Consider the following 12,882-nt stretch of genomic DNA (forward strand, 5'->3'; position numbering starts at 1 on the left):
TATATATATATATATATATATACTGAAATTTCATATTCAGCCATATAAAAGAAGGAAATCCTGCCATTTGCAACAACATAAATGGACCTTGAGAGCATTATGCTAAGTGCAATAAGTCAGAGAAAGACAAATGCTCTCATTTATATGTGTAATCTTAAAAAAGCACACTGAACTCATAGAAATACAAAGTAGACCGGTGATTGCCAAGGGTGGGGGGCACTGGGGGCAATAGATAAAGGTGGTTAAAGGGAACAGACTTCCAGTTTATTCTGGGAATATAATATACAGTATAGTATTTATAGTTAGAAATACTGTAATGCATAGTACTACACTTGAATATTGCTAAGATCTTTAAAGTTCTTGCCACAAAACAATAAATAAATAAATAAATAAATAAATAAATAAATAAATAAATAAATAAATAAAACTATGTGAGGTGATGATGTGTTACCAAACCTTATTTTGGTGATCATTTCTCAATATGTAAATAAATCATCATGTTATACATTTTAAACTTACAATGTTATATGTCAATTACATTTCAATAAAGCTAGGTGGAAAAGGAGAGTATAACCATAACTGTATCATAGAGTTAAGCATTAGTAATTTAAATTTTGGAAGTAAAGGCATTGTAGGGATTATTTCATCTGTTCTGAATTAATTCACTTATTCATGAGGAAATTCTCTTAGCATTACAAGGTTTTGTCACTGTCCACTTGGGCGAGGTAACTGAGGACTTATGCAAGGCTGGGATCAGTGCTCACAGACCAGCCGTCTTTTTATTTACCAATTCTAAAGAGGAGCATTGCTCTGGCCCCATCTGTTCTGTTAGATTTTAAGTAACCAGAATCCAGAACTTTGTCTCATTTACCTCTGTAGCACCCCTCACACCTGGTGCAGTGTTGGATCATTTCTGAACAGGTGAAGCATAAAGTAAGAAGGTTGTGTTTGCAGCGATAGGGACCAGACATTTATTTGTGGCCTTTAGTGCTCTCACTGTTTCCAGAGTTTTGCTTCAGTACTCTCTGTGTTTCATTTTGCTACCTTTTCTTTATCCATTTATGTCAACTAAAACAAGAAAGAAGAAGCTGTATTGCAGCTTCAACTGAATGTATTGGTGGAAGAGATTAGTTACAAATTTTAGATTGCACCCTAACTTGGATTCTAGGATCCTGGCTCTATATCCAAATTCAAATGAGATGAAATTAGATAAAGAACCACCCCTCCACCCCAGCCCCGCAAATACCTGTCTATCCTCAGATTCAGGTTGTACGTCCAATTGTTCTAATAAATAACATTGCTTTGTACCTATTTTCCTATTTCAGTACTGCTCAGGTATATAGATACAACTATCTGAGAGCTACCTTTGAGCTTATGGCTTAAAACCCAACTGTATTGGATTATTTTATTTTCAGTTCTGTTTTCAGCCTTTTTGTGACTATTTATAAAACTCATTTTGGAACAATTTTTACTCTTTTGTAGTATCACTTGAGAGTACATGCTGAACATTATCAAGGTCTGTAGACTGTCAATACTCCAATTCTATCATGTATTTCTTATTACTTGAATTCTTAATGTGAATCTAATCACTTTTGATTTAAAATGCTATAGTTTGTCTCCAATCTGTTTATTGATTTCCACTGAATAATGACTACAAGTTACTACTAATTAAAAATGCTAGTATTCTCACTATAAAAATACAGAATTTGTATTGTTTTCATTCAGGCTTTTCCCCAACCATTTTATTTTTATCCCTATACTGAGAAAAATGTTTTGAGTCTGGGTATTTCTGTGAAATACCTGAATGTTCCTTTAGGGCTACACTTCTGATTTATGAAGAAAGATGTTAGTTATTTGTCTGGAATAATAACCTAACTACTATTATTCTAAAATAACCCATGTGCTTAATATTATATAGAGTAAGAACAGGATGTTCTATATTATATTTTGAAGAGTTTATAAGATAGAATTTTAAAGGATACATAAATATAAGCATGTTAAAGAGGTTAAAAAGGAGTATGGATAAGATTTTCTTTTTTTTTCATTTAAGGATAATGTAGCTGTCTGGTGGTTCTTTCTTTCTAGGAAATTTAGGCATTTCTTCAGGGGCCTTTCCGGGGGCAGGGGCTATGAAGTTTTGTTTTAGTGCCATAAATGGTGAAAACTGCATGTGAAGATTGGTAACTTATCATGGAGAATCACATCATACTCAGATTTATGACTCTGACAGATCATGAGTTGCCAGCCTTCTGTGCTTGGCAGCATTATACCTGTACTGTAGTTTTCCATCTTAAGTGTGAAAAATTTTAAATAAAGTATATATCATTTATGCTGTGTCTTATTAGGGAGCTTTTTTATGATCTTATATAATTCTTGGTGGGCAGGGTTGACTCAGTAGCTCATATACTTATAATCTAAACAAAACCTAAATTAAAGAAAGATTTTAAAACAATGTAATGAGAAGCTTCTACTAGAGATTATGTCAAAGGTCTCTTCTGACCCTAAAATCCCTTGAGTCTGTGTTGCTTTGTGTTTCCATTTTGCTTTAATTAGCTTTCCTTTAGAATTGGGAACCTTCAAGAATACTAAATTTATTGTGCACTTCTTAACCTAGTTAGAGATGCTGAGTAACAGAAATAGTATAGGAATGGGTTATTATTGGCTGGATCAGTATAGTTTTTATGAGCTAAAGGAAATTTTAAACAAACCAGTGGCTTCAAGGCCTTCATATAACTTTATCTGCCTGCTGTTTGGAATGCATGTCAGTTTGCATTATCTTCTAAGTTCTTTTTTTTTTTTTAATTTTAGTATATTTCACTATACTTAATTTAGGAGAATTTGCTTCAATATTTTTATTTGAAATTATAAAAAAAAGTAGCTGTATATTATATTCTTGGGTGAATATTGCCATTTTATCAAAAAAGCAGATTTTGTAATGAAAAATTTAAAAAACCCTTTAGAGGTTGGAATTTTCATTCTGTTTAATGAAATGCACAAACTTGGTAATTGCATGCATTTATTATCTATTGAAAAGCATTTATTGTACTCTGTAGAAGTTGTATATGTGTAACATAACATTCTGGGTTTTTTCCCCCCCAAAATGGTTTCAGGAAATCAAAACCCAAACATGAAAATGTGTTTTCACATTTAGTCACTGTGCCCTTTATTTCTCTTATTTGCTTGTTTTTAAAAATGGAGTAACAAATAGATATGAGCAAGTTATACCTTGATGACCATTTGGAATTTGCATTTCCTTTCCTTATAAAGAATGGAATATGCAATTACAATGATTAAAGATAAACATTTTGGTGTTTATTATTTTACTGCTTAACTGTAAGTAAGTGATATCAATAGATGGGTAGTGGTTGCTATTCATGCCCTCTGAACATAGCTGTTTTATTTGACTTCTGAAAGAAAATGAAGTCTTTTTTCTGCATAAATCATAGTCACAAAGTTAAAGTATGGAAATTCCTAAGGTAGTGGTATCTACAAAATTCACTCCCATGGTGTTACTTGTAGACTGAAGAATCTAAGTCATTTGTTGAAATGCATTTGTCTGAACTCCTGATCTCTGGAGTGTACCTTAGTCTGCCAACTCTTAGATCTCAAGTAAAAATGATCTACCTCTTAGAAATGGTGGCTCTTCAGACCTTTGGGAATGATGAAGTGCCTACCTGTGTACCTTTCTCCTTACTCTGCTTGATGATTGGTGGGTGGAGGAAGGTGGTTTATTAGGTAGTCTTTGGTTCCTACATTGCATTGAGACTGGGTCCTATAGATGGAGGTGCATCTATTATGAAACAATCCTAATTTAGCTATGTTGAATCTCAAGTAGTGTTTGCCCTCTCTCTAAAGTAGGAGTTCTCTTTGGGTGGATATTAGTAAAGAAAATCTGTGTATAAGGTTTCTTTTACCTTTGCCACATAACACAACCTTATTTCCCCTGTTTAGCTCCCCAGATATATAAATAATGGTATTGATAATAGATGTTAGAAATTACTAATAATTATGCTCTTAGAAGTCTTTCATTTTACAAAAAGTTTTATTTTTCAACTTTTGACCTACAAATTCAGGAAACTCTTGATTTAAATATAAACTAATATAGGCAGCATACAGTTTCCATGTAATACTGGCAGGACTAAAGAATTCTTCATCTGTCTCAAAAATCTCCTTTTACAGATAATGAACCAGGGTTTGAGAAAGTAAGTGTTTTACCCCCAGGATCACCTCACAATATGGTAAGAGAGCCTGGATTCATGGGACTACTCAAGTCTTCAGATTTCCAGGCCCAGACTCTTTTTTTCTCAGTTGTTTGTTTTTAGAGTGGGAAGAAGGCTAAGCAATTGGCCAGTTTTTGAATAATGTTTTTGAATGATTTTTGTTTGTTTACATTGAAAATTAATCCAGCACTAACTTCTAGTGTAATTACACTATAATTAGTTATCTACTTAATGTAGGATAATTAGCATTACTGGGTGGTTGACTAGAGCAGTTTCTTTACTCTTTCATATTTACTTTAGTTTCTGCCCATAGGACCTTCCCCAGAACTGGATAATCTCCTGAATCCAATTTCCCAACTGACAACAGCATTGACATTTTTCTTTTACGAAGAGCTCTGAAGTGGCTTTGTAGATCAGAGACATTGATTTTTAGATCAGATTGGCTTATGGCCTTGAGAGGTCATGGTGGCGCTGCTGCTCCCTGTGATGTGTTTTATGCTGTATTTTTTTATTCCATGAGACACTGTTAAGACCAGGTGATGGGAGGCTGTCAGCCTAAAAGGCTGACTTTGATCCTCATATACAGTAAAACTGGTAAGAAAAAAGAAAGGCTCTATTCTTGTTAAAGGCAGGGCATTTACAAGTGAGCACTGGCTATTTGTAGACAAGTGGTTGCTTCTGTAACTGCTCCTCTCCATTGAGGTGTCCCTTTAAGACACTAGGCAGAACCACACGCTCCCATTTGAGGGAATACATTCGGGTTCACAATGACCTCTTGCCTCCTGAAGAGGCAGATTATTCTAAACAGCTTCGGCCTTAACCCTTGGCTCACAAAGGCCAGGGTGATAATTATTATGTTACTTTAACCAAACAGAACAGCACATTTGAGGATATCAGTTATCCTGACAACATAACTATGATGTGGAGGCCTTCCTGTTAGGGACCTTCTTACAGGCTAAAAAGTCAAAAATCATTTTTTTCTGTACTTTCTTCTTCCTTTCAATAAACATCATTCTTCTCCCTCCCTCCACTTGGTAATGAGAGAAAGAAAGTCTACATAGCTTATTGTAAGTGGAACTATATTCATAAATAGCTTCTTGATTGAGAACAAATGCTTCATTAATCTTAAGTGCTTCAACCAGAGAGCAGAAGTAAAGTCAGGAAGAATAATGACTGACATTATGGGGAGCATAGCATACTGTACTACATACCAGGATGTGCATGCCCAGAGGTCACTGGGCTACAAGGCACATCTCCTTAGCAATGAGGAAAGGGATCCCTAGGAAGAGTGGAGGGGGGAAAAAGTGGAAGGCAGGCATTTCTCATGAATAGCAAAAATTAGTTTGGTGGCAGGATGAAGAAATCAAGTACTTTGCTATTTGTTATTGAAGGTCCTGCTGGGAAGAAAGAATAAACCAGCTGGGTTTTTATTTGAAAGCCAAAGGTTGTACAGTTTTAACAAAGATATACGTTCAGCTTGAAGTACTTTGCTCAGGTTCCTGGAAATACGATTATGTAAATGAATTAAGTTTCATGTAGATGACTTCTGACCAATTTTAAATTATAGAGGTGTTTGTTGCCATTGAACATGTATCTGGCCTGCTACCAGATAGGTGTTCTGTCAATCTCAAATTAATTTTTATTTTTGGTATAAGCAATGCTATTAGAAAGATGAATCCAGGGGGGAAAAGAATTTGAAACAGAGTATGTATGAGTTTCTATTCTTCTGTTATATTCCCTTCATACACATGGTTGTATGAGACAATGTGGTGAATGCACTCCCACTCCCAGGTTTCCTTGTCTAGATCCCTGGAACCTATGGGTGTGTTTGTCATGTTGCATAAAAAATGGAATTATGGTAGCAGATAGAATTAAGGTTGCTAATCAGCTGACCTGATGGTATCCGGGTGCACCTGGTGGAGTCACAGGGGTCCTTAACTGTGGAAGAGGCAGAAGAGGAGGTCAGAGTGAAGTGAAATGAGAGGCACTTGATGTGCTTTGCAGATGGAGGAAGGCCATGAGCCAGGGTATGCAGTCCACCCATAAAAGCTGGACACGGCAAAGAAATGCCGTCTACCCGAGAGCCTCCAGAAATGAATGACCCTGTGGACACCTTGATTCTAGCCCAGTGAGACCCATTTTGGACTTCTGACCTACTGAACTGTATAAATTTGTGTTAGTTGAAGTCATTAAGTTTGAGGTAATTTGTTATTGCAGTAATAAAGAACTAATACAGCATTCAGTAGAATGACAGCCTTTAGAAAGAGTCGTTCATTTGTTTTCACTCTTCACCATTTGGCATTCCACAAGACATGTCCATTTTCAGTGTCTTCTCCCAATCTGAGGCATCTTCCTCAGACTGCCTTCTTCTGTGTTACAAGCCCACACTCTCTAGTGCCTGAAATCCAGCAATCCTTTACCTCCCTGTGACATGGGATTTAGTAATGCTCCCCGCTTTTCAGTCTCTCCCTCCCCTCTTGTCCTTACGTATCTTTTTTGCTACTGTGTGTCCTTGCACACTTTCAGCTCTCCAGCTTGCTAACTTTGTTATTCTCCCAAGATAGAACTCAACCCTGGTAAAACCTGTTATCTATCTGCTCTGCACCTGCACCCCTGCAGCTAAATATGGCTGTGGAGAAACACCCAGCATGCAGAGTGCTTTTGATTTTAGTTTGTAACTATTGATGTGTCCTCATGGTGCCAGTAATTCATGCTGCAGTCCCATCATACATTCCCTCTACCACTCTCTGGCTTGACTGTTTCATACCTCTGTCACCTGAAACTTCCCATCTTCTCTCCCATCCTTACTCTTACCTTGCAAACACACTTTATATTTTACTGAGCAACAAGAAGCCGTCAGTGGAGATCTCCAAGTTTCCACCTGCATCATATCTACAGTATCTCTGGTCCTACCTACACTACTCGCTCTCTTATACACATGACCATAGTTCCAATAATTCATCCCTTTCTTTCCCATACCAGCAGGGCTCCCTGTCTAGGTAATTCTCATTATCATCCAAACAAGCTGTTATTTCTCCCATTTTCAAATAAACCAAGAACCTTCTCTTGATCCTTCTTCCCCACCAGCTCCCACCCTCTCTCTCCACGTCTCTATGTATAGTAACACTCCTTAAAAGATTTGTCTTTTATTCACTCTCTCCCATTCTTCCCCGCTTCTCTCTTAAACTTATTCCAGTCACAGGCTTTGCCCACGTTTTTGTAGAAACTTCGGGTCTTTTAGTGCTATCAGTTGGCCTGCCTCCCGTTTGAAGCACTGTTTTCCTTTGGCTCCCAGGACAGTGGATACTCCTGCTTTTCTTCTTCCTTTACCAGTCACTTCTTTTCCTTCCGCAGAACTCAAAACATAGGCCTCTTTTCTCCACCAGACCGTTTGGTCATCTCATCCGTGTCATAGCTTTGATGGTTTTAAACAGCAGCTAGTCATTGATGGCCTATGTATGTCTGTGTCCACTCAGCCTCTCCCCTAGATGCAGAGCTGTATGGCCAACTTCATGACCAGTGTCTCCTCTCACATGCCTGATAGATAGCTCAAGTTCACCATGTCCCACACTGAATTCCAGATCTTCTTCTCCCACAGGCTTCTTATTTCTAGGCTTTCCAGCTGCTGAAACCAAAATCTCTAGGGTAAGTTGTGGTGCTTTTCTTATTCTCATACCCATATTTGTCTAACAGTAAACCCTATCTTGGCTACTTTTAAAATGAATCTGGAACTCTCACCACTTCTTAATTGCCTCTGCTCGCATTACCCAGACTGATCTACTGATTACCTCTTTCCTGGATTATGGCAGTAACCTACTAACTTCTCTTTTTGTTTCTAACCTTTTTTAAAAAAGTTTTTTATTTCAATTCCAGTTAGTTTACATCCAGTATAGTATTAGTTTCATGTGTACAATATAGTGATTCAACATTTCCATACAACACCCAGTGCTCACCACTACAGGTGGCCTCCTTAATACCCACAACCTATTTCACCCATCCCTCTGGTAACCAACAATTTGTTCTTTATAGTTAAAAGTCTTTTTCTTGGTTTGTGTCCCTTTTTTTCCCCACTTTGTTAATTTGTTTCATTTCTTAAATTCCACATAGAGTGAAATCATATGGTATTTATCTTTCTCCAACTGACTTATTTCACTTAACATTTCTTACTTCTGCTCTTGAACCTTTATTGTCTGCTGTCAACACAGCTATTGGGATGACCCAATTAAAATGTAATTCAGATGATGTCCTTGCTGTACTCAAACCTTACAGTGCCTTGCCATCTCAGAATAAAGTTGTTGCCTTTTTTCATGGCCTGTGAAGCCTTGTCAGTTATTCCCGCTTTTAAATTTCTGATCACCTTTCCTATTAGAAAAGGCCAAAATTTTCTGGCATCACCTTCCCTTTGATAATTCCATGGCCTGCTCTCATAGCACTTAACATCCTCTACCATCTAAATAATGTCCTGATTTAGTTTGTCTGCTGTCCCAGCAGAAGGTAAGTTCATTGAGGGTGGGTTCTTTATCATTCACTGCTGTTGCCCAGTGCTTAGAACATGACAATTAACCAATATTTGTTGAATGAATATATGTTTTCACTTATGGTACAAAATCAATGTGGGCATTTAAATTGGAGAATTCACTTACTAGTGTGAAATTCACGAGCCTGTGGAATTTCCATTCAGAAGATACCAGCAGAAAACCAGTCACATAATTTCCTTAATCACTTAGAATTCATGCCCATCCTGTCCTTTTGTGAGATCCCATCCTCTTCTCACCTCTGATAAATGAGCCACATCTCCAGAAATGGTTCTTCCATGTTTTGTTGATCAGCACTTTGTAAGCTAGCTTTCTGTTAATGTGATTAATTACTCTTTGTTTTCCCAGCTCAGGCAACCCTATTTTATGGTTTTGCATTTCTGTTATGAACATGTCAGATAAATATGGGTGTAGGGAGGTACTTCAATTTTGTAGTTTTTCTATAGCATTGAAAATTGGCTTTAGTGGCACTTATAGATATGTCAGCTAAAATGAGAGCTTCTTATGAGGCAGCTTGAGAATGTTGGTATTGGCATTTCTTTAACTGATGTTTTATAGAAGAGCCATTGGAACGTGATTTCCCTCTACCACAAATAATGAACAACTGTGACAGCTGTATTATAACAATGTCCTTCTCACCATTATTGTTAATGTTGTGTCAGCACTTTGATTATAAACACTCTTTTTCATAGTTTAATAACTGAGCTATTAAGAAACCATTCCATGTAGTAAATGGGTATACTTGCTGTTCATTGCAGTGGTGATTTTTTGTAAAACCAAATTTAAAAAATACTTGGTAATCCTAGAAGGGGATTTTTGTGAATGCTGTTAGGTGAGGGAAAGGGATCCAAGCAAGAGAGGTGCAGTGTTCAGTATATGATCTGAATTTGTACTTTTTCATTCAGGTTTTAGCTGCCCTGGGGTGGGGGGATAAGTATAACAGAATGGCTCTTTTGACGCTGTACTTGAGAGACAGGAATTACAGCTGTCTTATAGATTAATCATGTTGTGACAGACATTTTAGTATTTGTTTTGTTTTAGGAGACATTGGTTCACTAGCAATATATCTAAATCTTTATAATAGTGAGTCATTTTATATTAGGTGTTGTTGTTCCTGGAAAAGGCATGCTCATTAAACATGAGATAAAACAAGGCTGGCAATGAGCCCTGAATACTGAATTTTATTTATTTATTTTGTACTCTGGGTATTTCCAGAGGTTAGACTGGAAAGAAGTTTCAATATACTGAAAGACTGTAGAAGAAATCATAGTGTTCAGTTAAAATTTTCATTTAAGTAAAAAAAAAAAAAATAGGATACACCTCCACAGTTACATTAATTTTAAATTGCACATGTTTAATAGAGGAAAAAGGTTAAATTTCCTTGTCTGTGGGTTTTCTCTTTTTTTAATTATTGTGATTATTTTTTTATTTTATTTAAATCCAGGTTAGTTAACATATAGTGTAATGGTTTCAGGAGTAGAATTTAGTGATTCATCACTTACATTCAACACCCAGTGCTCATCACAACAAATGCCCTCCTTAATGCCCATCACCCACCTAGTCCAACCCCCCAACCACATCCCCTCCAGCAACCCTCAGTTTGTTCTCTGTATTTAAGAGTCTCTAATGGTTTACCTCCCTCTCTGTTTTTATCTCATTTTTCCTTCCCTTCCCATGTGTTCATCTGTTTTGTTTCTTTAATTCCACATATGAATGAAATCATATGGTATTTGTCTTTCTTTGACTAACTTTATTTAGCATAATACATTCCAGTTCTATCCACATTGTTGCAAATGACAAGATTTTATTCTTTTAGATCACTGAGTAATATTCCATTGTATATATTATATCATGTCTTTTTTTAAAATGTTTATTTATTTTTGAGAGAGAGAGAGAGACAGCAAGAGAGAGGGAGAGAGCACATGAGGGGTGGGGGAAGGCAGAGAGAGAGAGAGGGAGACAGAACCCAAAGCAGGCTCTGCACTGTCAGCCAGAGTTGGACACCCAGGCACCCCTATACCACATCTTCTTTATTCATTCATCAGTCATGGACATTTGTGCTCTTTCCATAATTTGTCTGTTGTTGATTAGTCATGCTATAAACATTGTACCCCTTCAAATTAGCATTTTTGTATCCTTTGTATAAATAGGAGTACAACTGCTGGGTCATAGGGTAGCTCAATTTTTCATTTTTTGAGGAACCTCATTGCTGTTTTCCACAGTGGTTGCACCAGTTTGCACCAGTGCAGAAGTCTTCCCCTTTCTCCTCATCCTTGTCAACATATGTTGTTTCCTGAGTTGTTAATTTTAACCATTCTGACAGGTGTGAGTTGGTATCTCATTGTGTCTTTTGCCCATTTCCTCACTGGATTATTTGTTTTTTGGGTGTTGAGTTTGCTAAATTCTTCATAGATTTTGGATTCTAACCCTTTATCTGATGTCATGTGCAAACATCTTCTCCCATTCTGTCAGTTGTCTTTTAGTTTTGCTGATTATTTCCTTCTCTGTGCAGGAGGTTTTTATCTTGGTGAGGTCCCAATAGTTCATGTTTGCTTTTGTTTCTCTTGCCTCCAGAAACACGTGTAGAAAGAAGTAGCTATGGCTGAGGTCAAAGAAGTTGTTTCCTGTTTTCTCCTCTAGGATTTCGATTCGTTCCTGTCTTATGTTTCAAGGTCTTTCATCCATTTTGAGTTTAGTATTGTGTATGGTGTAGAAAGTGGTTCAGGTTCATTCTTCTGCATGTCGCTGTCCAGTTTTCCCAATATCATTTGCTGAAGATACTGTCCTTTTTCCATTGGATATTCTTTCCTGCTTTGTCAGATATTAGTTTGGCATATATTTCGGGGTCAGTTTCTGGGTTCTCTGTTCTGTTCCACTGATCTATGTGTCTGTTCTTGTGCCAGTACCGTACTATCTTCATGATTATAGCTTTGTAATACAGCTTGAAGTCTAGAATTGTGATGCCTCCAGCTTTGGTATTCTTTATCAAAATTGCTTTGGCTATTCAAGGTCTTTTGTGGTTCCATACAAATTTTAGGATTGTTTGTTCTAGCTCTGTGAAGAATGCTGGTGTTATTTTGATAGGGATTGCATTGAGTGTATAGATTGCTTTGGGTGGCTTTTCTTTTTTTGGTATGAGAGTACTAAACATTGTTAGGAAAGTTTCCCATTCCCAACACTCTCGAATTCTGAACTCTTTTTTAAACAAAACTACTCATACTGTTTTGTCGGTTGAGCTTTTAGATCTTTTCTATACATACATTAATGTAATGGCTTACTTCTCTTGGGGAACCCAAATGGTATCACAGTTTAATGTACCTTTATGTTTTCATTTAGTAATACATTGTGTCATTCTTAGTCACTCAATATTTATGGATTTACCAGATCTTTTTCATTGATACTTTAAATTTCAATCTTGATTCTATTCTTATTTTAAAAATCTAAGCATTACAAGTAAAATCTAAGCAATTGACAAGGCCAGTTCCTCCCAGAGGTAATTGTTTTCTCAGTTATAAACAGAAATAGATGATTGTACATTCTTCCTGCTGCACAGATATAAATGTTTATCTAAGATAGATTCTAAGAAGTTGAATTGCTGATTCATACTTCATGTGCATTTAAAATTTTGATTGATAATGCCAAATTCCTCTCCAAATCCACCATAAAATCTTATATACCCCCAACCCATATGTTTTCTGATGTAAAAATCTGAAGTTATATCTCATTATTTCGTTTTTCACCCTTTATTCTCGAAGTTGGGTATCTTTCTGTGTTTATTGTCAGTGAAGAGTCTTTGAATCTTTTGTCTATTTTTCAAAAGTGTGGGTTTTTACAAAATACTTTCTGGATAGCAGTCTTTGTTTTATATTGGAAATATTTTTTGTCTTATCATCCTAGGTTAATTTATTTATTAGTATGTTATTTATCCTTCAGAATGTTAAAATGTTGATATAGTCAGAATTTACTAATCTTTCCAATATGCCTTTTATCTTTTAAATGTTATATTAAGGAGTCATATTTATTCTAAATACATCAATATATTTGCCTACAATTCATTTTAATACTTTTATATGTCTGTTTTGTTTTTGAGTTTAGATTAGTAAATCAATTGTAATTTATTTTTATGA

At 36.2% G+C, this 12,882-nt stretch overlaps 1 protein-coding gene across 7 annotated transcripts in view; it reads left to right on the forward strand.

Annotated features, from left to right (window-relative positions):
- KDM4C (lysine demethylase 4C) overlaps positions 1–12,882 on the forward strand; it is a 431,545-nt gene that overhangs the window by 285,233 nt on the left and 133,430 nt on the right. The window contains exons 17-18 of one of the 7 annotated variants that reach the window (XR_006210796.1): positions 4,180–4,238; positions 7,819–7,865. The exons of 4 other annotated variants lie outside the window; for them this stretch is intronic. Coding sequence is in view for 2 of the 3 variants with exons in the window: in XM_042965103.1 (XP_042821037.1) it covers positions 4,180–4,206 (27 nt within the window). In the remaining variant the exon portion in view is untranslated. 2 more of the 7 variants (XM_042965104.1, XM_042965103.1) reach the window with 2 other exon arrangements.

Source organism: Panthera tigris, chromosome D4, assembly GCF_018350195.1.
Source record: "Panthera tigris isolate Pti1 chromosome D4, P.tigris_Pti1_mat1.1, whole genome shotgun sequence".
Classification (NCBI taxonomy): Eukaryota; Metazoa; Chordata; class Mammalia; order Carnivora; family Felidae; genus Panthera; species Panthera tigris.